A 25,653-nucleotide genomic window follows, 5' to 3' on the forward strand; every position below is an offset into this window, starting at 1 on the left:
TAATTGTGTTTGATTTCAATTTAGCTAGCAGGTGCAGAGAGAATATTTTCTTCATTTGGATCAGTTTAGTCAAAGTTGAAAACCTGATTGGGAGTTGAAATAGCTGGAAAGATTTTTTCCCCCCTCTTCTAACCTATGAAGAAAACCAGGTGGGAGAGGATGAGATCTATTAATTCTAATATCTTGAAGGACATGCGGTCAGATATTCAAAGGTATCTAGGTGTCTAAAGATGCCAATAGGCACCTAGTGCTTTGGTACTCTTGAAAATCCTACTTGGGGCCTATCTGTATCTAAATACCTTTTAAAAATCTGGTCCATAGTTACCAGAAACAATCCGTCAATTCACTAACTTCAGTTAATACTATATTTATTTAATAAATAATTTTAAATGCAAAACATGTTATGATACATTTTAATTTTTTTATGTATTCAGCACATTTAAGCAAGTGTAATTTAACTAATAAAAACAATTTTGAAATGCTGCTGTTGTACATTTTTATTGAATCCCAATTTTCATCCAAATGCGGCTTGACACAAATCCCAAATAAAAAAATTATCATCTAGTAAATAAGAAATGCATTAGTCACCATTTTCTAATATGAAAAAGTAAAAATTAAAAATCTGAATAAATATAAATATTAAGAATATGAATAAATGTAAGAGAAACTATATAATTGCTTAAATGAATGTATATAGATGCACAATATCTTCCTAGTTACCAAAAAGAAGTGCCAAATTTAGTGTAAAGACTATATTTGTTTGCAAATCAACGTATTTAAATGGTTATACCAACCAATGAGAATGAAACTTTCTTTAGGGAAATAACTAAAGTACAAATACAAAACAAGTTTAAAAACAATTATTTAAATTAATGTTTCATGCTTGCTGATTTAAAACACTTTAATTTAAATCACTCCACCTTGTTTGACAAACTGCTAACTTTTTGTAATATATCACAGACAGACATATAGACAGACTGTAAACTCATTAGGACATGGACAATCTTCTGTGTTTGTATAGTACCAAGCATAATGGGGCCCCAACCCTGGCTGGGGTCTTTAGGTGCTCCCAGAATACAAATAATAAAAATATTTTGCTGATAGTTATGCTAGCAGTACAAGAAATTAAAATAAGATCCTTGTAAAGGGTCAGCTGCCTTGCAGTTATGCCCCTCCTATGGTTTTGTATAGATTTAAAGACATATTAGTAATTTCAAATTGAACTTTGTTTTACAGTGTTTCTTGAGTTGCCATTGCTGAGCAAAACACCCTCCCTGAAGTGGTCAGCGAGTCACGCTGTTGTAGGTGTTTATACAGCACTAATCACTGTAGTATCTACTGTAGACATAAACACTGTTAGTTACCTGCCTGAGGAGACATTTCCATTCCATGATTATACTTTAATGCTGGATTGGAAACATTTTTACAAAATAAATAAGTCCAGAAAAATTGTTTGTATTTAAACATGAAAGAGGTATAGTTAATGAGACTTAGCACTTGTATCCTGTTAAGACACAGATTCATTTAGCTGGGACTGATTGTACTGAGTGCTTGAAGTTTTCCTTTGAACAGTGGTTCCTTGCCATCATGCTCCACTTTTACCAGAACAAATGATCTGAGTGACTAAGGTCCAGGAATTGTGAGGCCGGGGGCCTGTTCTGTTTTGCAAAACAGCCCTCTCCCTAGTGAACCAGGATTCTAATCTAGCAATTGCTATATGGTTGCACTGGGGGAAATGGAGTAAAAATGAGTCAGCAAGTTCTTCCCCTTTGGGTGAAATAACCTCAGTGCCTGAAATGCTTCAGAGTGAGTGCTGTTATGCTGTTTCAGAAGTGCGACGCCTGACAACATGGCCATGAGAACGGGGGAAAGTAGCTGCCCCACCAAAGGCAAGTCAGAGGCTGAAGATGGCTCCGGTCGGGTGATCACCATTGTCTTCCTGGCACTCCTTATAGACCTGCTGGGATTCACTCTTATTTTGCCACTCCTTCCTTCAATCCTTGAGTATTACAGCAAGAATGATGTAAGTAAGAACTAAACTCTACCTGCTGAAAATACAGTCTGGGCATGAGGCAATTTGAAGAATGGGATGCAGAGGGAGGGGAGATAATATATGGAGATATACCTATCTCATAGAGCTGGAAGGGACCCTGAAAGGTCATTGAGTCGAGTCCAGCCCCCTGCTTTCACTAGCAGGATCAAGTACTGACTTTTGCCTCAGATCCCTAAGTGGCCTCCTCAAGGATTGAACTCACAACCCTGGGATTAGTAGGCCAATGCTCAAAGCACTGAGCTATCCCTCCCCCTACGTGAGGGGTGCCTGTTCCCCTGATACAGCTCAAAAGCTATATGCAGACTAAAACCCACCCGCAAGTCTGGAGTGTATTTAGATTGTTCTTATGGATTTGATTGATTTGTTTGCTCTGCCTAGTAAGACTTTCTCACCTTTGCCACTGAGTTGGGGTCAGGTGTTTATGTTTGGGGAAATCCAGAGATTACTGAGTGGCTACTTCTTGTAATTGTCCTGAATTTGCCCTCCGCCTTGCTGTTCTTTTACTCACTTGTGGCTGTGGCTGCCTGGTCTCCAGCGATGAGTAGTCAGATGAGAGGTTTCCTCTAACGCAGGGCTTCCTGCTGCTGTGTGGCTCAGCCAGCCGAGAGAATCTCCATGAGCCGTGAAGCCCTGGTCTCTTGGTAACAGAGTCTGCAGTCTCTGTTCTGTCTCTCCTGGCTGTGTGAGTGAGGGGGCCAGAACTGTGTCTCAAGATCTGTAAGGTAGAAGGAGCTTTACTTTGGTTTCTTAGGTCTACACTACGGGGGGGGTCGACCTAAGATACGCAACTTCAGCTACGTGAATAGTGTAGCTGAAGTTGCGTATTTTAGGTCGACTTACCTGGCTGTGAGGACGGCGGCGCATCGACCGCGGCTGCGCCGCCGTCGACTCCGCTTCCGCCTCTTGCCGCGGTGGATTTCCGGAGTCGACGGCAGAGCGATCAGGGATTGATTTTATCACGTCTTCACTAGACGCGATAAGTCGATCCCCAATAGATCGATTGCTACCCGCCGATCCGGCGGGTAGTGAAGACGTGCCCTTAACTCAGTCTTAAAAGTCCTTTACAACACAAGCCCATCAAGGGTTCCTCATCCGTCTCTTGCGAGCTGTCTGGCTGACTTGCCATTTCTCTCTCAGCTATTCTCTCTTCCCCGATGTTCAAATCTATTTACATGACTACTCAATTACCAGTGCCAGCAACTAGGTTGTAATGGAAAATATTTAATTCTTTGTTGGCAGTAGGTTTTATGGGTAAGTAGATGCCTCTTATTAAAGCAATACACAGAGCTAGCTCTCTGGTGATCTGTTTTTGAGATAGTCCCCCCACATCATTCTATCATTGCCTTAAGCCTTCTTATTCTATCTCCATCACTCTAATTCCCTTTCCTGTGGCCGCCCTCTTACCCTGCGCTGTTTGGGTGGAGATGGGACATATGCCCTGGTCCCCAAGCATTTACGCACTTATGATCAGCAGGAGGGAGAAGTCCCCACTACTGGGTCTTCTTCAGAGCAGATTAGCAGAAAGCACACTGATGGAGCAATGAGCAGCTGGATACAGCTAGAAAAATGCCAGTCAGCATGCTACTGAGGTAGTACTGAACCCCATGATTCCATGTCAAATTTGGTACTGTTCATGTAAACTGGGGACCCTCTTGAAGCTTTGCTTCCCCCTGACCCTCACTCCAAAGGCAGGATTCATGAACCCCAAAAGCCATATATGGCTAGACAGTCTGTACCTGTCAAAAACCAGCACCTTGACTGACAGAGTCATGAAGAAACATGTCACAGATGCACAGAATCTGTGCTACACCCCAGCTTTTAAACAGTCTCTTGGAAAAACTCCTTCAGCATGGCTGACCCCCAGGAGTCCCACTTTTCCTTCAGGGAAGGTCCTGCAGTCTTACTGCCTCCTAGACTGTAGCCTCTGGGCTACAGCACTCCTGCTTTATACTGAGCTCTGCCCAGTGAGTGCAATTGAAATAGACTTGTGCACTCTTCAGGGACTAATGCACCCTTGCAAGTATTTGCAGTGACACCTAAGCAGCATTTTCAAAACAGGATAGGAGTTATTAGTCAACTGGAACATAGCACTGGAAGTCCTTCAGTTATCATGGAGAAATAAAGGTTAAAGCATAGTTCATTCTGATCAAGCCAGAGCAATTCACCAGGCCAAGCTGTAGTGAACTCCATTTTCTAGCTTGCTCTCTCTCATTTCCTTACTCAGTCCCAGTAGAGAGCCCACCTCCTCCAGAAGCAGAAGCCCACACTAATCCTCTGTCTGTCTTTTGTTCTCAAGCTGAGGTCTCTGCTCAGCTTCTCTGCTGAGAATGTCAATTCATGAGTCATTGGTGCTTTACTCCTGTGGGGAATTCTGCACCAAAAAATTAAAAATTCTGCCCACAATATTTTAAAATTCTGCAAAAATCTGCATATTTTGTCAAAATAACACAGTCATGCCAGTTTCAATTATTTTGGTAATCTATTTCAAAATACCTGTCAACAAGTATGTCTGTAACAATACAGACAACAAAAAAGATTCAGGAAATGTTTTTTGACAAATAGATTCTTTACTAGGCATATTTTTTTCATATAAAACTTAGAGTAATAATTCATTTAAACTACAATATAGAAACATATTTCCTGCATCCCTCGGAAGCAGTGCAAAGGCTTGGGGGAGTACAGGGTAATGGAAGAGCTGAGGGAAAGGGAAATAATTTCTGGGAAGGCACCTGGGGAGTTGGGGAATCTTCCCCATGCAGACTCTGTCTGATTCCTGGCCTCTCCCAATCAGTCAGGCACATCTGTTCCTGTCCCCATGTATCGTTGCACTCCCACTCAGCTACCCCCTGTCCCTTTTTCCCCATGTTTCCCTGAACCCCCACTCAGCCACCCCTCGTCTTCCTGCCCCCATTTGTCCCTGCTCCCCCTGCCCTCCATCCCCATGTGTCCCTGCACCCCCACTCAGCCCCCCCTTCCCCATGTGGCCCTGCACTCCCATTCAGCTACCCCTCCCCCATCCCTATGTATCCCTGCACCCCCCGCCCCCAGTGTCCCTGCACCCCTATTCAGCCACCCCATTCCCTGTCCCCATGTGTCCCTGAACCCCCCCTCCCCATTCACCGGTCCCCATGTTTCCCTGAACCACCTCTCAGCCACCCCACCCCCCATCCCCATGTTTCTCTGCGCCCCCACTGAGCCACCCCTGCCCCCATGTGGTCCTGCAGTCCTCGTCCCCCATCCCCATGTGGCCCTGCATGCCCACTCCCATTCAGTCCCCACTCCAGTCTGTCCACCCCACTAGCCCTTCTGAACCCCAGTCTTATCTGACCCGCAGCAGCCTTGTGTGCCCCGCTCTGTCTGTTCCCCCCCATCCCGTGCCTTCTTACCTGGCCCCACGGGCAGGGTGCTGTAAGGGACACAGCCTCTGCTCTCTCCCTATCAGATGCTGACTGCTTTGGATGGTAAGCAGTGAGCCAGCTGCCTCTGTTCTGGCACCACCACAGCCCCTGCTAGCCGAAAGGCATAACTGCAGAGCCTCTTCAGCAGAATGTATTTTCTGTGGAGAAAAAAAAATTCTGTGGGACACATGAATTCTGCGCTTGTGCAGTGGTGCAGAATTCCCCCTGGAGTAGAGCTTGCATTGTCTCTCTGGAACCCGTGTTGATCTGGGTCAGTTTCCGTCAGTTTCTTAACAACTCTATTCTGTTTACCCAGACGGCAAGGTGACGCACATACCCATGTCTCTTAATCTGCCCTGAGAACAAACTTAATCCCTTTTCCCTCTATTGGGTAGCAATGCAAATTATGGGAGAAAACTGAGGCACACATAAGCCTCATAGAAATATTACAAAAAGTTCCTACTTTGTCACCAACATGTTCCTCACTCAAGTAAAAGATGAGGAGTTTGGGCTGGGCTGGTGGCTTAGTGCTTTGAATAGCAAAGTGTAAACCTTGGGTCTCCTTCCTAGTCCCAGTCCATTGCTCCCTGAGTTCTAGGAGGTGGGAAGGAGACACAGAGCCTTGTGTTGTTCATTGGCATCCCCCCTGGTTAATTGAGTAACTTTAATGAGGAGCTGTGAAGCTCTTCATAGCCCCTTCCTCTTGGGTAGGAGGCTGGTGACGGAGACACATGGTTTCTAGGGTGGGTGTGCAACGTAGAGGACAAACAGGGAGACTCTCAGGACTCTAACAGGAATGTAGAAGACCTGGCTGGGATGAGATATGAGTTTGTAACTCAAATCGCAGCTCTATTATGTATAAAATCCAGACTTAGCAAGTGTAGGAGTTAATGCCTAGCTCTGTAGCATTTATTCACCATCTTCTGCTCTGTGTTCCGGTCATATGTTTCTGTAGGGCATGATGGGGCAAATTTCTACCCCTGCTGTATGGTTGCTGAGGACTCTACCTGCAGTGGAACCAGCCTAGCTCTGCTGTGTAGGGAGGGGCTAGATGCTAGGAGCCAGCACATGGGCTTTGCATCCCATTCCTGCTTCAGAACCCAGCACTAGTGTGTGAGAGTCTGTCTGTGCCACCATGGAAGAGATTTTGAGAGAGAGAGGAAAGGTCAAGGGGAGGGTAAATATATCTGGGACTACACTGATCCATCAGGCATATACCCCATACATACACTTGGGGAAGGAAGTTGTCTCAAGTGGCGTCTTTGGGATACAAAGCAATGCTACATTTTTGCAAATAAAGTCAGAGCCCGCAAGAGAGAATTTGTTCCCTAAGTAGGTGTCATAACTATAAAGGGAAGGGAAACAGCTCTCCTGTGTACAGAGACTCCAAATCCTTTTACCTGTAAAGGGTTAAGAAGCTCGGGTAACCTGGCTGACACCTGACCCTAAGGACCAATAAGGGGACAAGATACTTTCAAATCTTGCGGGGGGGAAAGGCTTTTGTTGTGTGTCCTTTGTTTAAGGGGTGGTTCGCTCTTGGGACTGAGAGGGACCAGACATCAATCCAGGTTCTCCCCATCTTTCTAACCAAGTCTCTCCTATTTCAAACTTGTAAGTAAAAAGCCAGGCAAGGCGTCTTAGATTTACTTTGTTTTCTCAACTTGTAAATGTACCTTTTACCAGAGTGGTTTCTCTTTGTTTGCTGTACTTTGAACCTAAGACAGAGGGGGGTCCTCTGAGCTCTTCAAGTTTGATTACCCTGTAAAGCTATTTTCCATACTGATTTTACAAAGATGATTTTTACCTTTTTCTTTAATTAAAAGCCTTCTTTTTTTTAGAACCAGATTGATTTCTCCTTGTTTTAAGATCCAAGGGGGTTTGGATCTGTATTCACCCGGAGTTGGTGAAAGGAGGGTGGGAGGAAGGAGGGGGGATGGTTAATTTCTCCTTGTTTTAAGATCCAAGGGGGTTTGGATCTGTGTTCACCAGGGAATTGGTGAAAGGTTTCTCAAGGCTTCCCAGGGAGGGAGTTCTTGAGATGGTGGCAGCGGACCAGAGCTAAGCTGGTAGATAAGCTTAGGAGTCCTCATGCAGGCCCCCACTCTTGTACCCTAAAGTTCAAAGTGGGGATACAGCCTTGACAGTAGGGTGACCAGATGTCCCAATTTTATAGGGACAGTCCCAATTTTTGGGTCTTTTTCACACATAGGCACCTATTACCCCCCACCTCCTATCCCAATTTTTGACACTTGCTATCTGGTCAGCCTATCCCTAAGTGCCATTAACTATGACTTATGACTCTCTTTTGTAGGATGGTTTCTATCTATCACTGCAGCATGGCGTGGACTGGTTTGCTGCAGTGTTTGGGGTACCTCTGGAGAGGAAGTACAACACTGTCTTGTTTGGAGGTATGAATGAACCTGCAATCTAGTGTCATTTTCAGGTTCTCTTCTATGGTAATGTTTTTATTTATGAACAACTTGTAAACATATGGCACCATTGTTAAATTGGGGCTTAAATACCACAGTAAAAGATGCCCTAGAAGTACCCAAGAGAAGCAGATTATAAATATTTGGTAAATGGTACTGCTTATATGGAACTGATAGCTCTGACTAGTCAGGCAAGCAGTTCAACCTATTCCTCAGTAATGCTTCCTAGGCCAGGCCTGCTGTGCTTTACTACTTTAGCACTGAGCTTCCCAGGAATGGAGGCAAATCGGCAGGGGCTGTCGAATGAATAGAGGCTCACCATTTATACCTCAGCCGGCAGCCACACTGCCGTGTCTATGGAAGGGGCGTGGCAACTGTTCTGCAGAGTGCAGTACTATTTGTTGCCACCAGGGCACTTCTGTTGTGACTGAGTCTTCTCCAGCTCCTCCATGAGTCATTGAAGGCAGCAAAGCAGTGAATCAAGGCCTCTGAAAGGCTAATTCAGATTTGTTAATAGTGAGCAAGGGAAGGTAAGAGGCCTGTGTGTTGGGCCAGGTGTTTAAACAACCAAGTTCACATTCTTGGCATAGGTTGTGGTGTTGTGGTTTAAACTGTACCATCTGCATTACACTATCCTTCACTGGTGCTTCACACTTCATACATCCAAGAGACATGAGTGAAAATTTCAGGATTCTGGCTGAGAATGAGCAGCAACTGTTCCCCCCACCTTCTTCCTCCCTTCCCTCTATGAGACAGAGGTAGTGAGGAAGGGGCATACTTGTAGGTGCACCAATCATTTTGGGCACCAGCCGCCACAGCAAATGAGTATCTGATGTTGGCAGCCATCTGTGGTGACCACTGCTTATCATTGCAAATGTAATCATCTCTTTGTTACTTCGTATTTCCATCCTGCATCTGCCTGTACCTACCTGTTGTCTCTTGTGTCATACTTGGACTGTAAATGTCTTCAGGATAGGAACCAACTTTTTGTTATACATTTGTACAGTGCTTACCATAATGGATTTGAAGCTCAGTTGCTCCTTTAATGCTAATAATAATAATAATAATTAATGTCCATCCAAATAAGAAAGAACCTTGCTGCTTTCACTTGTGAGCTAAAGCTGTAAGTGGGTGTATGGTTTTTGTTTTGTTTCGTTTTTTTGTTTTTGTTTCATTTTTTACTTTTTTGTTGTTGAGCAACCACAAAGAAATTATTCTCCCCCAGATACTCAAATACTTGAGGTGAAATCCTGACTCCTTTAAAGTCAAGGAGAGTTTTACAGTTTTACCATTCAGTGGTGCAAAATTTAACCCATGGCCTCTGTGTGCATTTTCAACCTTGATAGGTGGTCTAAGTAAGACACATAAGCCAGCTCTCTCCTTTAAAGAAAAAAACTGTGACAACAAAGCATTTTCTTGGCAGTTTGTCACAAAGGTATTGCAAATTAATGAGGGCACTGAGTTAGAGATGGCAAGAGAGGAAAGGAACTGAAGATCACAGGGACAGAATGTAGGTTTCAAGGAACCTCTTCAGATATGTAGACTCACTGCCATTTATGTGAGGGTGTCACATACCCCGATGTGTCTCACTGCTGCCTTTGATACCAAAGAGAGAAAATATAAGCTAATTAAATGTGACAGATCCAAGTTCAGTTAATCAAAAAACTACTTAAAAGAATTGTGTGTTACACTGACTGGCTCTTAAATCCTATATTATCCTCTCTCCATGAACAGTAAGAGTTTGCAGTCAGAGATAGCAAATATCAGAGAATTTGCATTTTACTGACACACCCCTCCTTCCCCCATAAGTCCCATCTTGTTCTGGTTTGTCTGCATTTCCCTTTCCCTTGAAAACCCAATTAAATTCAGTTAAATAACAACTTAGCCACAATATTTTGGGGCTGTTTGCATTCCAGGGAGATAACTGCTGTTCATGGCTACAGTCTGACATTATAATTGTGTATCCTTTATATGTGTTTGAGTTGTTGGTTTTTTTTAAGGGCCATAGTGAAGTGATAGGCCTTAAACAATTATGCTGCCTTTGTGTTTAAAACTAAGGCAGCATGTCTAATGATTAAGTCTAATGATCAATCTTTTCTAGGTCTGATTGGCTCCATCTTTTCCATCCTGCAGTTTTTTTCCTCTCCGCTCACGGGCGCTGCATCTGACTGCTTGGGGAGAAGGCCGATCATGTTGTTGACAGTGGTATGTCTGGCAGCCTGACTAGAATCAGCATAAATCAAATGTACAGAGGGAGGCCAGTGTGTTTAGTGCACAGCACTAGTCCTGACCATTGCTGCCTCCCCTGGCCAAGTTACTTGATCAAACTTGGGGGTTTAACGTTAGGTACTTAGGGCCAGGGCCGGGTTTAGGCCAATTCAACCAATTCCCCTGAATCGGGCCCCGCCCCTAAGAGGGCCCCACACCCAAGCCCCGGTACGGCGTACTGGCAAGAGCCGGTGTGCTGTACCCGGGTGGCCCGGCTTCCCCAGGGGGCAATTTAAAGGGCCTCGGGCTCTAGCAGTCGCTGGAGCCCCAGGCCCTTTAAATTGCCACCAGAGCTCCACTGCTGGAGCCCTGGGGTAGGGCTGTGGGGCCCTGGGGGCTATTTAAAAAGTTCAGGACTCCCGTTGCTGCTACCGCCCCGGCCCTTTAAATAGCCGCTGGAGCCCCGCTGCTTCCCCAGGGCTCCCGCAGCTATTTAAAGGGCCAGGGCGGTGGAAGCAGGGGAGCCCCGGGCCCTTTAAATAGCCCCCGAGCCCCAGGCTGCTGCTATCCCGGAGGGGGAGGGGGCACTTACCGTACAGGGTGGGCTATACTCGCACCCTCTGCCCGCACCAGCCCCGCATCCCCTGCCCTGCCTGCAGCCAGCCCCTGTCTCCAGCCCCGCACCCCCTGCCCTGCCCTGCCCGCACCAGCCCCTGTCTCCAGCCAGCCCCGCACCCCTGCCCTGCCCTGCCCTGCCTGCAGCGAGCCTGTCTCCAGCCAGCCCCACACCCCCTGCCTACAGCCAGCCCCTGCTGCACCCCCGGCCCTGTCTCCAGCCAACCCCTGCCGCACCCCCCTGTGGCCCTGCCCGAAGCCAGCCAGCCCCAGACACCCCCCTGCCCGCACCAGTCTTGCACCCCCTGCCCTGCCTGTAGCCAGCCCCGCACCTCCTGCCCTGTCTCCAGCCAACCCCTGCTGCACCCCCCTGCCTGAAGCCAGCCAGTCCCGCACTCCTCTGAATCCAGCCCTGCCAACCCATGCCGCACCCCCCTGCGGCCCTGCCTGAAGCCAGCCACCCCATCCCACACACCCCTGTCTCCAGCCAGCCCCGCACCCCTTGCCCTGCCTGCAGCCAGACCCTACCTCCAGTCAGCCCCTGCCCTGCCTCCAGCCAGCCCCATGTCCACTGGTGCCCTGCAGTTCCCAGGGCAGTAACCCTGCACACCTGCTTCAATGAGGGGGGCAGGGAGCAGCTGGGACCCACACATGTGCACACCCTAGGGTGACCAGATAGCAAGTGTGAAAAATCGTGACGGGGGTGGTGGGGGGGTAATAGGATCCTATAGAAGAAAAAGACCCCAAAATAGGGACTGTCCCTATAAAATCGGGACATCTGGTCACCCTAGCACACCCGCAGGGAGTGGTGGGGACCCGCATATATGAAACGGAGCTCATTTCTAGTTCAGGCCCATCTTTTTAAAAAAGAACTTTAGGTAGGGTTAACATACATCCGTATTTTCTCAGACATGTCAGGCTTTTTGGTTCTTAAATTGCCGTCCGGGAAAATACGGACGTATGGTAACCCTATTGGTACAAAAAATACAAAAAATGTACTGTGGCACATTCCTTAAATCAGAACTTTTTATAGGGAACTGGTTGCTAAGAAATGAAAGGCTTTTTTTTACTGTTTTTTTTTTTTTCGTCATCCCTGCTGGGGCTCCGCCGAAAATGTTCGAATTGGGCCCCGCACTTTCTAAAGCTGGCCCTGCTTAGGGCCAGATTTTAAAAGGTATTTAGGTGCCTAAAGGTGCAGATAGGCACCTAGTGGGATTTTCAGAAGCGCTTATTTGTATCTTTTAGGCAACTCAATACCATTGACATTCTAACATGTAAGATCACACCACCTGTACAAGTGCCTACATGTGGATTTACGTGCTTGACTTTAGGCACTCAGTCTGAAAATGTTGGACTTAATCTTTTTGTCCCTGAGTTCTCCATCTGTATAATAGGGATAATAATATTATGTACTCCAGCCCCTTGTAAAGTACCTTGGGATCTTTGATTGGAAAGCACTTGACAGAAGTGCAACATATCATTTATTTATTGTATTAATGAACATTCACCAAACAGTTTCTCTCTTTGGTAGCTGTTACGAGTTTAAATTTAGGGCTCTGATTATAGGTATAATACAGTGCAAATATGAACATGCATAAGGGATCTCGGCAACAAATGACATACCCAACCCATCATCCAATAAAGTCTTTGCAGATTAATACATTAAGCATGTGTGAGTTCAATTATTATTCACCAAAACTGAAGGCTAAAATTGACTTTCAGGTCAGTGGATTTTTTCTCTTTTTTTGTCTTAGAATTTTTCTGAGTTGCAGATTTTATTGAAACATTTTAATTATATTGGAAACCATTTTGTGGCTGTCTTGTAAGCAAAATGGAGCAAGTTGTACAAAGGTGTTCTAAACACCTTTCCGTGCATAAAAAGGATAGATTTTCCATCAGACAAACTTCCTCCTAACATAATGTACAATAGTGGGATTGTGTGAAATGATTACAGATGGGTTCTCCTTATTGGATTTTTACTGTCTGACATTCAGTGTAGTACATGTCTGGTGAAATGCCAGTTTATTCAAGAAAGCATTTGTTGTTTCATGATTAATGGAGCAGACATTGATTTTGCTTTTCAAACATTAGTCTAGCTAGAAAATAATCCTAAAATGATGCTGATTTTACTGTATTATGTAAGAGAAATCTCCTCTTCTCTCTGCAGGTGGGGTTGATAGCATCATATGCACTCTGGGCTATCTCTAGGAGTTTTGGTATTTTTCTTCTCTCCAGAGTCCTAGGTGGAATAAGTAAAGGGAATGTCAGCCTGTCTACTGCTATAATTGCTGACCTGCACTCTCCAAAAACTAGGAGCAAGGGCATGGTGAGTTACAAATGCTGGCTATACGGATGGGATTTCTTGTTAATTTTTCATCAGAGTTGCGTGTTTTGTTACTTCTGATGTATTTTCACTGATCAAGTGATAATGATGACTTACGTTTGTAGAGTGCCTTTCTTCCAGAAGGATGCCAAGGCACTTTACAAATTGACTTAACAATTTTATTTAAGAGTCATTTCACCCACTGGTGAAATGCAACCAACTCTGGAATGGAAAGCGATACTTGTATAGCATTGTAGCAACTGCTAAAGTGTCAGTACACTTCCTGCACTATAATGTTTATCTAACTGAAACTATAGGGTGAATTTTTGGTAGGCAGAATGTTATCTGTATCCTGGCTAACTTGCACTTGGGGAAAATATGTGGAGATTTTTAAATTCAACAATAATATCAAGTGCTGATACAGTACTTTTCATTTTCAAAGCACTTTCCACACAATAATCCTCACTAAACTCCTGTGTGGTAGGTAAGCCAGTAGTACTCTTCTTATTTTACAGATTGCGAATTTGAGGCAGAAATAGTAAGAGGCTGTTCTCAGGCCCAAGAGGGATTCAATTGCAAACAGGGTTAGAACTCTGGTGTTCCTGTTTCAGTCCTGTATTCAGACAGCAAGTGGTCAGGCCCTAGTTTTTTTTTGTTTGTTTGTTTGTTTTTTTAATGTCTCCTCTTAAAGACACTGGCCTAAATTCTGTGCTAAGTTCCATTGAAGCCAGCGTGTGTGCACAGGGTATAAATCGGCACAGTAGTTAACTTCCTTCCTCCAGCATTATAGCCCTGTTCTGGTGCACTGATTTAATGCTGAACTGGAGGGAAGACAGCTACCTAATGAGGCACCTTTACTATTTCCTGCACCATCACAGGTTTTTCTTAGAATCCACCAATCCTAATTCTGCCCTGGCCAAAGCCTGCTCACCTTTATCTAACTTGTATCGATAGGGCAGTAGCTGGGAATTGCAAAAGAACCTGGGGGGATGAGAAACAACATCATTGCCACCAAGGTGGTACACATGATGCACTGACATCATCCTACACTGAGCAGCTTTACAATCTAAAAGCACATCCTGGGGCTTTATGGTTTTAGACCCGCTTTGGGTGAATAAGTCCTGAACTGAATGAGCACATGTTTCAACCTCCTCCCCCCCTATTTTTTTCCTCCACTTTCTTTATTTCAAAGGAGAAAGGAGCCTTAGTAGTGGAAATGATTCCTGGGTGTCCCTTTACCATGCTGAAAAGTGTCATGGCCACTTATTGAATGATAGCCCATTTTATTTTCTGCCCAGTCATGAAAGATTCAGCTCTGTTGCAGTTATCTCTGCCTTGCCATTCATTGCTATTTGCCACACACTTGCCCCTTCCCTCGAGGTGGTTGTGGATTTTTTGGGCATTTGCTTCATGGATGTTTAGCAAGAGACAGAATAGCTTTAGAACTGACTCTCTGAATTGGATCAAAAGGTATTTAATTCCATTACCTGCATAATTGATCATGCTTCATGTTGTGTTAGCATTTGGCACAACAATTTAGCTTCTATCAGAGTATGACAGACCTAACAGTTATCAAGTTTTACCCCTCCACAAAAAAAAAAAATTATTCTTGGTCATGAATAAACCTATGTCTAAAACTTCATTTACTATATCTCAACAGGCAATGATTGGTGTTGCTTTCTCACTTGGATTTACCGTGGGTCCTATGATTGGAGCTTACCTTGCCATGGAAACAGGGAAAGGAGAAGTCTTCTATCTTCGGTCAGCTTTGCTTGCGCTCACGTTTGCTGTTGCTGACTTAATTTTCATCTTCTTCCTGCTTCCGGAGACACTCCCCAAAGAAAAACGGGTAAAATATGCTGAGAGTGGCTCTGAAAATCCATATTTCCTATAGGCAAGGGCAGGACTTGAAAATTATTGAAACAGTAGAAATGTATGGGGAGGGAAAGAAACTCTCCAGAACCTGATGGCTCAGGGATTTGGTTCAGTCTTTAGACCAGAAGTTAAACCCACCTAAATTGGTGATGACAGAAAGTAGCAATTGTGATTAGCAGTCATGTCCTAGGTACTGCAGTGCATCAAAAATGCTTAGATAGTTACCACTGAATTTCTGTTGGGTATGCTAAACTTCAAATTCTTCAGAAACTGATGGGGCCAATAGACAAGCCCTAGAATACTGTGTCACCCTGAGCTGGCCCAATCTAATTTGAGAATTTCAGACAATATTCTAACTCAATCATGAAAATACAGTGAAATTTGTTTAAGACATGATTTCTCCAATTAGCCAAAGCAGGCCATAAATTGGTTGTCTAGTCTAAACTAATCAGAATACAGCTGTCAATAACAGTCTGGGTATCTTTTTCTAATTGTCTGTCAATATTTATAATGTGCTCATCATTGTAGTGCCTAAGCACTGGTGTATGAGACTAAAAATACCATGAATGCTCTACTTGGTGCGGGAAGGATGGAGATTTCTGTGTCTCACTCGGATGAACAAGAACTGCAACTTTGAGTGCATTATTAATTCTCAATTGTTGCTGCACCAACATCTGATAGACACTGGGTCAAATTTTCAAAAGCACCTAAATCCCATTTTCAGAAGTGATTTAGGAGCCCGAGTTCTGTAAAGTCTTATTCAAGTTAGAAGTGTAAGGGCCCACTTTTTGGTTAAAGGTATTTAGGCGCCTAAAGGGGAGTTAGGCATCTAGGTGTTTTTGAAAATCCCACTATGTGTCTATCTGTGTCTTTAGGCACCTAAATACCTTCTGAAAATCTGCCCCCCCAAGTGCCTAAATCACTTCTAAAATGAGTCTTAGGCTTTCAGAAAACAATACCTTACTCTGTGGCATAGGTACTTTTGAAAATTTTACCCAGAATTAGTAATTCCTGCCTCATTCTTTGGCCCAGAAGAGGATTCTTATAACTGGCAAGATGAGAAGTCAGCACCTATGGTCCCAGTGGTGCTCCAAATTTTCGGGTGCCCTATGCAGCCACGTATACTGTGTATGCCTGAGGACAGCCCTGAAACAGGTTCCTCTGTAAGTCCCTGGAGACAGAAACTTGTAGCATTCAGCCCTGGGTGTAAGTAGGTAAAACACCATTGATTTTAAGGCTTGCAGCAGGGCTTAATCAGTGTCATTGTCTTTGTCCCTCCCTCTAAGCAGCACCCAGCCCTTTAAACATACCCTCCATTTACAAGGCACTTGTGGAATGAACTCTCTGTCTCTATAATTGGGCATTTAGAATAGCACAGGAAAGTTTGCCTGTGCTATTCCACCATGGCAAAAACTTCAGACCTTCCCTAAATGATGCCAGCAGGGTGTGTCGTGTGAAATGGCTGTTCATTTATTCCCCCACTATGATTTTTTATGGCCCTTTCATGCATCATGTGGTCTGAAATCCTAGCTAAGGACTTTGACACTTTTTTCCTGTGTACTTTTAAAAATTCAAACTATTCCTTTTGCGTGTTTATGGCAGTCTGTTAGGGCTATGGACGCTCTTTGTAGACAGAGATGGTGTGAGAGTTCATTAGCTCAGGTCTGGACAGGGCTTTGAAGATATAAAGCGTGTCGGTATTATTACGCAGGGCTCTTCAATCCACCTTGTGGTTCCCCATGCCTGCCTCATGAAATTATGATTTAGTGACACCTTAATGCCTTAAAGAAACCACTCCATTTAGCAATGGTGATTTCATATATTTAATAGTTTTCTCTAATTCTCCCCACTTTGATTTTTAAATCCAAATCCTTTGGTGGTGAGACAGTGCACATCTACTCCGATATAACGCTACCCGATATAACACGAATTTGGATATAACGCGGTAAAGCAGTGCTCCAGGGGGACAGGGCTGCGCTCTCTGGCGGATCAAAGCAAGTTCGATATAACGCGGTTTCACCTATAACGCGGTAAGATTTTTTGGCTCCCGAGGACAGTGTTATATCAGGGTAGAGGTGTAATTGACTCCACAGAACAATCTATTGTGGGATCACAGAAGGCTGTGGCTAAGGTGAGGCATAAGCAGCAAGGGTAGATGAAGTCTTAAAAAGCAGAGATTCCCCTCAGTGAAAAATTAGCAGATAAAAAATACAGACCATATTAGCACAATGTTTTTAGAAAGGATTTTTTTTCCTCATGGTTTCCCAGTAGGTGTCAGTGGCTGGTTAAAAGGGCTGCAAATGCAAACAATAAAGCAGTCACTTATATGCTACACATTGGGTTGTTTGTGTGATACAGATCATGTATCCGATTGCACATGTTGCATGTATTTCAGTAGCCCTAGAGGACCTGATCTTTGGGGCTTCTAGGTGCTAGTGTAATGCAACAAATAATAATATATGCCTTATAAATATGCAAGGCCAGTGGAGCCCCTCTGGACAACAGGAAAGTGAAGATTGGTGAATGGAACAGAGGCAAACTTGTCCTGCCCATTCTTAATCACAAAACTAACAGGTAAAGTAAAAGAGGAGAAATGCTGTTATCTGCTGGTTATTTTTATTTGGCCCCTGACACTTATCCTGGCTTCAGGGTGAAATGGGAATAAGCTAACCAATAGCCAAAATCAGTCTATACGTGCTTGGGGTAAAATTGTGCACACAAACCCCTTGTTCGTATGTGTGTATCTGGTAGACATGCCATTAACTGATTGCAGAGTTTGTGTATGCACCTGTGTATGGAGAACATTTGCTCATGTGGCCTATGGTGTCAAGTCTGGCTAGAGGTAAAACCTTGCATTCTGCTTTCTGTGAAAGGTTTTGGTATTTCTTGTTTTTTTGGTTTTTGTTAGAAATGTTTCACCTTTTGGCTACCAAGGGCCAGTTTTGAAGCACATTTACATGCATTCAAAACATTAGGATTGTTGGCAGTGGGTTGTGCAAACCTAATTCATCCTGCTCCAGTTCTTTAAGCTAGCCACAGTTGTCTCTCTCTTCTTAGGTATCCTCCATGATGTGTGGATTTCAGGCAGGGAGTGACTTGCTTAGTCCGCTGGCTTTGTTTCAGTTCTCTGCAGTCACCAGAGGAAAGAACTCACCTTCGAGGGAGAGTAAGTGCTGCTTGTTTTTTCACATTATGCCATATGTGTTCCCTTGATGTGGCGGTGATTTCTAAATACACTTTTTCTCCCTTTTGACCATTTCAGAAGCAACTCCCACCCTCAACCTTTCAGATCCACATTAACTATTTACAAAATGGGAGTTGCAAGCTGCATTGGGTGTTGACCAGGGCTTTGTTATCTCCAAGGAATGGCTTTGAGGTTTTATGTCAGGGGTCTGGAGCCACTCTCCTTTCCATCGTTCCTTCTCTGTTCTGCGTGGGCATTAGCTGCAGCTGTAGGTACATCACAGCAAATTAAATGACCTAAAGAGACAGATCAAGCCATGAGTTGGGTAACCTGGATTCCAGTGCCAGGCTGGAAACCGGGAATGCCAGATCCTGAGGCATAGGCGCAGACTCGGTTGGCCTTGGAGCACCCATGGAAAAAAATAGTGGGTGCTCAGCACCCACCAGCCACTGCTCTTCGGCCACACTGCCAAACAGCTGTTTGGCAGCTCAGGGAGGGGCTTGGGGGAGACTGGTGGGCGGGGGCCTCAGGGAGGGGTTAGAGCATGGGCGGGGAGGGGGCGTGGCAAGGGCAGGAAGAGGCGGGTGAGGGCGGGGCCTCAGGGGGAAGAGGCAGAGTCAGGTTGGAGTACTCCTAGGAAAAAACTAGAAGTCAGCACTTATGTCCTGAGGCATTTTTCTCTAACTTCAGATGGAATTTTGATTTCAAAGTTTGGGGATGTTCAGACACAGGGCTTTGGCTGGGCCTTTCTCTGAGTAAAGGTGTTTGGAATTTGCCAGTCATACCAGTGAGTTAATCTGTCCTTCCAACTAATGTAATGGTGCAAAGGAATAGTGTTAGACACATGAAACACATCTTATTCTTAACTGTGTAGCATATAATCATATCAACCATCTACTTCTGTAAAGCATAGGACACTTCCTTTTTCAAGGCCAATTCAAACCACCTACACTCTATAATTGACCACTTCCACTGATGCCCAAGAGATAGACCAACAACATTTGCATTCATATTCATCCTATAAAACAAAGGTATTAAATTAAAGAAAATATTGAGGGCTAAATGTTGGGGGTAGTGGAGGGAAAGTCTTTACCCATTGGCTTCCTTCCAGTAGGAAGAGAACCTTAATGATATGACTGAGTGTTCACTTCCTTGGAAGTTATTGCTCTTATTTTTCACTTTAATCCCTGAGGGCTGGTCTACACTACCACTTAAATTGATGTAATTTATACGTTGCTCAGGGGTGTGAAAACAACACCCCCATGAGCAATGTAAGGTACATTGATTTAACGCGGTGTCCACATAGTGTGATGTCACTGGGAGGCGCTCTCCTGCCGACATAGCTTCCGCCTTGCGCAGAGGTGGAATAATTATGCTGACGGGGGAGCGCTCTCTCGTTGGCATAGTGCGTCTTCACCAGACACGCTACAGCAGTGCAGCTGCACCTATGTAGCACAGTAGTGTAGACTTGCCCTTATATTCTAGTCACAGAAATGGGGCCAGAATCTAATCTGTGGTGTGTGGCATGTGGCTATTTAATATAAGCATCGGAGATAAGTCCTGGCCCTTTTTTATTTAAGTGGTACTGAATGTTGCTTTTTTTAAAATGGTACTTATGGTGTAGTGTCTCCTTCTCTCTTTTTTTGTATTTAGACCTTCAGAATCTCAAGGTCCTGGGCCTAGTTTATTTCCTCTATCTCTTCCTGTTTTCTGGTCTTGAATACACGTTGAGTTTTCTCACCCATCAGCGATTCCAGTTCAGCAGGTACAGTGTGCTTAGAAGAGATGTGCTGTGTACTCTCTAGCGTTTCTTTGTTCCTTGTTTTCCCAAGAGACCCTCTCAAGGCTTCTCCTAATTTTCAAGGGTGCCTTTTAATGATGAGCGTTAACATGCTACAAAACTGCATTCTGTTACAAGTTGATTTTTAATGCTCCCAATTTTCTCTTTATAAGCCAGGAAGAATAGTTGAAATACAGACACATCAATCAGGAAAGCAAATACTCTGAAATTATAATTAAAAATTTAAAGAAAAATTGATGTGCAGAGATGGAATCAAAACAAATGGAAAATGTACAGTGAATTTGTGCTTAACTGGCCTGGCAGTATTGATTCATGTAAAACTACCCAAAGAGCTTTTCTGTGTCAGCATGTATCTTGAGGCTTAAATAAAGCAGAATGGATACAGGGTTTAGCTATGTGATTATATTTGCTCAGCAGAGTTCTGTATTATATACAGTCTGAAAACCCTTATGTAATGCAACTTCTGGTTTGCTGAATTCCTTTAATCAAACCCTGTTGTACTCTTTCATATTATTATTCTCTTCTTGAAAGCAGTTTAATTGCTGGTTTGTAGAGAAGTCCCAACTTGGGACCAGATGTTGCAGCATTTACTCCTGTGAGTAGTCCTTATCCCTGGTTGGTTTTGTTTCTGGATATTCTTTCTATTCCTGTCTTTCCCTTCTCATAATATGATTTACAAAGATCTTTGTATGTCACTGGAAGCCTTTTCCTTTGTGATAATCCTGCTGCTTCTGCGCAATTCATTCAGTGACATAACAACTATCTGCTGTTTGGATATGTCACTCTTATGACCATGATCATGACTGTGTTAAGACATCCTTGAATGAACTGGCCAGGAGGACAGGCTAGTTATCTAGGTAAGAGTTGATATAATCAAAATACTTTGGTAACCAATAGTGATGAGAGAGGAATAGCCCAGGAATTATGTTTTGCCCAAATTTATATCTTTTGAATTTAAAATTTGTCAGTGGTTTATTAAAGATTCTGTATTTTCTACAGAGGAGGAACAGCATGGGCAATGGCAGTACAAACTTCCCAAACAATGTACCTTTACCCTCACCTCAAGGGGCCACTGCCAGGGTTAATTGTTCAGTTTCCTTCCCCTCTCAGCTGAGACTGCTGATGTGGGTGTTGGTTTCTAGGATGTGAAACACTTTGTCCACTGGAAACCAACAACTCATTTCACATAGGTCACCAGAAAGCCATCAGACAGTAAGCTGTTTTGGTCAGTAATGTCCTGGAATGCCTACCCTTGGGCTGCCCTAGGAATGCCTTAGATAGCAACAGGCTAAAGTGAAGAGCTCTATATCTCTGAGCAATCCAATCTACCTTTATTTTTCTATTTTGATTGGTGGTGGTGCCTAATTCTGTCTGAATGTTAAGACCCCTTTATTGCCATGTGGACACCTAAAATATCCATCTCTTTCATTTAGGAAATAGTAATCTAGATCCCAGGGGAAGACTTTGTGTGTGAGCGTTAGCCATGTATAATTTGTGCTTCCCCCTCTCTCCAACCCCTTCTAGTATGCAGCAGGGCAAGATGTTTTTCTTTATTGGGATGACAATGGCTGTGATCCAGGGAGGCTACACTCGCCGAATCAGACCAGGATGTGAAATCAAAGCCGTAAAAAGGGTATATTTCTCTTTTAAACATATATTATTTGTATTTATTCCATTTCCTCTCGACTCTGACATGCTACTTTTTAATTAATAAAGCAACCAGAAGGCATTTTATGGATGTAACTGTACTGGGGATTAAAATCAGAGGGATGGAGTGAGTTTTGCTTTGACTTCATCAGTACATCTAAGTGACTTCTTTAGGTCATTTCCTAACGCTTCTAATTGAATGGACATATTTTGTCTATTAACACTGTAGTGACATTTTTCAAGCAGACAAAACATTAAAACATACAAACCATCTCCCACAATACTGTGGCTTCTTTCCCTCTAATGTATTATTTAAAATTTCTGTAATCTAAGTTCTTCATAGCTGCTGACACTTCCGAGAGTTAGCCCAGTTCACACACAGGCTCAAGTGAGGAGTATATTTTTCCAGTGATTTCTGGTGTGGTTTAGTGGTGGAACACAGGACTCAGAGGCAAGAACTCCTGAATTGTAATCCCATCTCTGACTGCCTTTCTGGCACTGGCTAAATCATTTTAAGGGATGCTATCAATTTTGAAATCTAGTCAGTTTCCTTCAGTCATGGTTAACTCTAGTAACTCGGACGTGAATCTGGGTCAGTGTTGTGGGTGTGGTTCCTCTTTAGCAGCGTGAAAACAGCAGTTCAGCTAGGCTTGAATTGTAAAAATGTGAGAGAGTTGGGGGGAAATTAAAGCTCTCCTTTGTGAATCACATGGTGGAACCTGGCTCTGATATTGTGCTTTCAAATAGGAAGGGGGGAGAGCACAACATGGGAGCAGAGATCTATTGCACAGCAGGAAGAGGAGAATCTTGTCCTGTTTCTTTTTACCTTGGGGTGGTTGGTGTTCATTGAACTCTAAGGATCTTCTTCCCCTGCACCATGGTGACTAACCCTCCAGTTGATGAGGGGCGGATGCAGCATCTCCTAGCATCCATCAGCACTACCAGGAAAAGGGGGGACAAAATGCTCCTATTGCTCTATTCTACACAAGTTTCGTTCCCAGTTCTGCCAATCTTATCTGGGCATTCTCTACCTCTGCATCCTCAGTGACGCAATCGCCACTTCCACAACACCTAACAGGAAATAAATCTCCCATGAGTAAAAGCAACAGATCAATCTAGAAAGGGAAACTTGGCAACATGGGAACTGTCTCCTTAACTTAAATATATCCCCTCTCAGCAGCAGCGCAGTGCCAAGAAACCTAGGATTAGGCTTTTATGATGGATATGTCTTTAGATGTAATAGAGACACACTCATTTTGCATTTTTTTTTTTTTTTAGGCTATAATGCTGCTGATTCCAGCTTTCTTGTTAATTGGATGGGCTGGTAATGTGACGGTGCTGAGTGCTGGACTGTTGCTCTATTCTTTCGGTGAGCTATTCAGATAGTTCCCAATAGGCATTGAAGCATGGCAAATCAACTTCATAGATTTCCTCACCCTGTTTAATAAAGATGTACTTCAGGCTTCATGGAATAGGTAATAAAAGTTGACTTTCTTGCTTCTAAAACCTGGAAGGAATAGCAGGGTTATTCTGATGCTAATTGTATCCCTAGACGTTGTCATGGTGATGTTTGTAAATGTCACCAGCGCTCATCTTGTCTCAGCTGACTGGGGAGCATTTCAGATTCTTTTTCTCTCCCAGACCTAGAGACAACTTGTACATTAAATAAAAATACCCCAGCTTAGTAAAAGGCAGGCAGCTTTGCTTTTCAGAACTGCGACAGCTGCTTTATTCATTACACTTTGGAGGCTGGGCAGAGGAGAGCTGCATAACTGTCTGTCAGAGCAGGAATGAGAAGTGCTGTATCTAAACACTCTGATTTATGCTACAACACAGTCAAGGGAGGGCTTAGTCAACAGTATAATTTTCTGCTCTCCTGCCTTGCTAACCACAGGCGGGGAAGGGTGGGACAACTCAATCTGTCATTTATGAAGAAAAGTGCGGAAGTGTGTGTGCACGGACATATGTATGTTTAAAAGGAAATTTTTTTTTTGCACATTTAGGCCTCCATTCAGGAAAGCAATTAAGCATGAGCTTAGGTCCGTCCCTATTTGGAAAAGCACGTAAGCGCATGCTTGACTTCAGTGGGACTTAAGCACCTTAAATCTTTTCTTGGACAGGCACCATAAGATGTTCCCAAAAGAGTTAACATTATTACAACAACAGGATATTCTCTTTTGAGTGGCAGAGATACATTTGATAATGGGTACAGAATTTTAAATCCCTGAATTAAAAACAAAAGGTTTCCTGTTTTAGGAAGAGTCTGTTTGACAGCTTGCTTGTCTAGGGACAAGTGTATGTGAAAAATTAACAAATCATTCAGACTCACTGGAGGATGCCTAGCTCCTGCCACCTGATTGTCCTTTCCTTGCTGGGAAGTATTTTGTATGCCACAGCTCTTCCTTGTTGGGAGAAACATGGTCTGTTTCAGTAAGAGGGCAGTTCTCATTGTTAGATCTTGGCTGTTGTGTTGAGTTGGGCTCTGTGAGCTAGCATATTTTCTCACTAGACTTGGCATCTGCATACTGCATTGTAGAACAATATGGTTGCTTTTATCTACTTTATCCACAAGTACTATACACTTATGTGTCTCAGAGGACTCTTCATGATTCCACACATGGCCATCTCACTGAGCATGTGATGTATGAAAGATTCCCTCTCCCACTACACCTGACAAGATGATAGAGATCTGGAAAACTACTAGTTAGCTGAATAGACTGTAACTGTGACCTTTATGCCCCTTCCCTCTAGGGCTCTCAGGAAGAAAGGCTGTAATGTAAAACAGCTGCTGAATGCTCATAGCCTTTATGGCTGCAAGAGTTGTTTGTGTAGGTTGGCTTTGTGGGGGTGTTTTTGTTATTAAACTGAATGAAACCTTATGATTCATTGTTGGAATAATGCCCTAGGGCTCCACATTTTTCTGTGCAGTAGTAACCAGTGTGGCTGCATTTCTGGCTATAGCTATCCTTGCTGCTTTGGGCTCTCTGTTCTTTAGTGCTATTCTAACCTACTCTTACATCTTTTCCAGCCGCTGCCATTGTTGTTCCTTGTTTGTCAGCAGTGGTGTCAGGCTATGGTAAGTGGCTCTTTACTTGTTTGAGGGGCAGCACTTGTCTGTACAAAGCTAACTTTAACTGAAACTGCAAATACAAAATCCAGTTCCACTTAACCCCCATTTGCTGCTACAGCAATATGCATTTAGTGCTGGAACCTGGACTTTCAGAACTGACATGGGGTTACACAAGTTAGATTTATAATGTACCAAAAGCCTGTCCTCAGCTCTAAGTGCATTTGACAAAAGCTAAAAATACTATCAATTAAAAGTAAAGGCATTAGCTAATCCATCCCCACAAGCCATACTGCTCTCTCTACTTGAAGTGACAAAGGCATGAATAGCAGTAGCAAAGTTACAAACTCCTGGGGGGAGGGCGGGAGTGAAAGCCTTTCTAGACACTGATGCTCTGTGACAATTTAACTGCAGCTGGGGATTCAACAATCCGGGTACCCTCAAATGCAGTAACAGGTGGGACAATCAAGTAAGACGGACTCCATATCTTCTGGTTGCTTCCTTCAACCTGCCAGCATTACCTTGGTCTTATCAGGCTTGAACATCAGCTAGCTAGCTCTCATCCATGCCCTGTTCCCTCTCAGACACTGGTGCAGGTGTTTGACAGCCTTGGTTTGGTCAGGTGAGATAGAGATACAAACATAGCTATCAAATGGCATGCTGGAAGTGCCTCTGCCTGTACCACCCTGCAGGCTCCTCGTACTCATTGCATAGAGAGGATACTAGATGGAACACTATGGAACTCCACATGGCAGAACCCTCAAGCAGGAAGAGAAAATGCCCAACACTGGGAACTCTGGAAACAGTCAGCAAGGAAGGAACAAAGTCACCTGAGAGCAAGTCGTGAGCAGTGGTGTCAGATCTAACACTCCTGGCATCTTCATCCATTGCAAGGAGATCATCTACCAACATCACTATTGCAGTCTCTTCTGCGTACCCAGGCTTGTACCCAAATTGATAGGGTTAAAGAAACCTGAGGCATCTAGGTTCCCGCAGAGTTCACTCACCACCACCTTCTCTCTAATCCTAACCCAAAATAGAAGATGAGGAAGA

The 25,653-nt window shown here is 43.9% G+C and overlaps 1 protein-coding gene across 3 annotated transcripts in view; it reads left to right on the top strand.

Annotated features, from left to right (window-relative positions):
• The window catches only part of MFSD10 (major facilitator superfamily domain containing 10), a 42,791-nt gene that overhangs the window by 10,841 nt on the left and 6,297 nt on the right, over window positions 1-25,653 (top strand). For 2 of the 3 annotated variants that reach the window (XM_024198575.3, XM_026648077.2), the window contains exons 2-11: window positions 1,831-2,023; window positions 7,763-7,859; window positions 9,982-10,085; window positions 12,871-13,029; window positions 14,687-14,875; window positions 17,959-18,067; window positions 19,739-19,850; window positions 21,411-21,519; window positions 22,812-22,902; window positions 24,562-24,609. In XM_024198575.3, the coding sequence (XP_024054343.2) occupies window positions 1,850-2,023; window positions 7,763-7,859; window positions 9,982-10,085; window positions 12,871-13,029; window positions 14,687-14,875; window positions 17,959-18,067; window positions 19,739-19,850; window positions 21,411-21,519; window positions 22,812-22,902; window positions 24,562-24,609 (1,192 nt within the window). In that variant the 5' untranslated portion in view covers window positions 1,831-1,849. Of the gene's footprint in view, window positions 1-1,830; window positions 2,024-7,762; window positions 7,860-9,981; window positions 10,086-12,870; window positions 13,030-14,686; window positions 14,876-17,958; window positions 18,068-19,738; window positions 19,851-21,410; window positions 21,520-22,811; window positions 22,903-24,561; window positions 24,610-25,653 lie in introns of those variants that run through there. The other variant, XM_024198577.2, reaches the window with a different exon arrangement.

Source organism: Terrapene carolina, unplaced genomic scaffold (assembly GCF_002925995.2).
Source record: "Terrapene carolina triunguis isolate 2854851 unplaced genomic scaffold, T_m_triunguis-2.0 Scaffold66, whole genome shotgun sequence".
NCBI classification, from domain to species: Eukaryota; Metazoa; Chordata; order Testudines; family Emydidae; genus Terrapene; species Terrapene triunguis.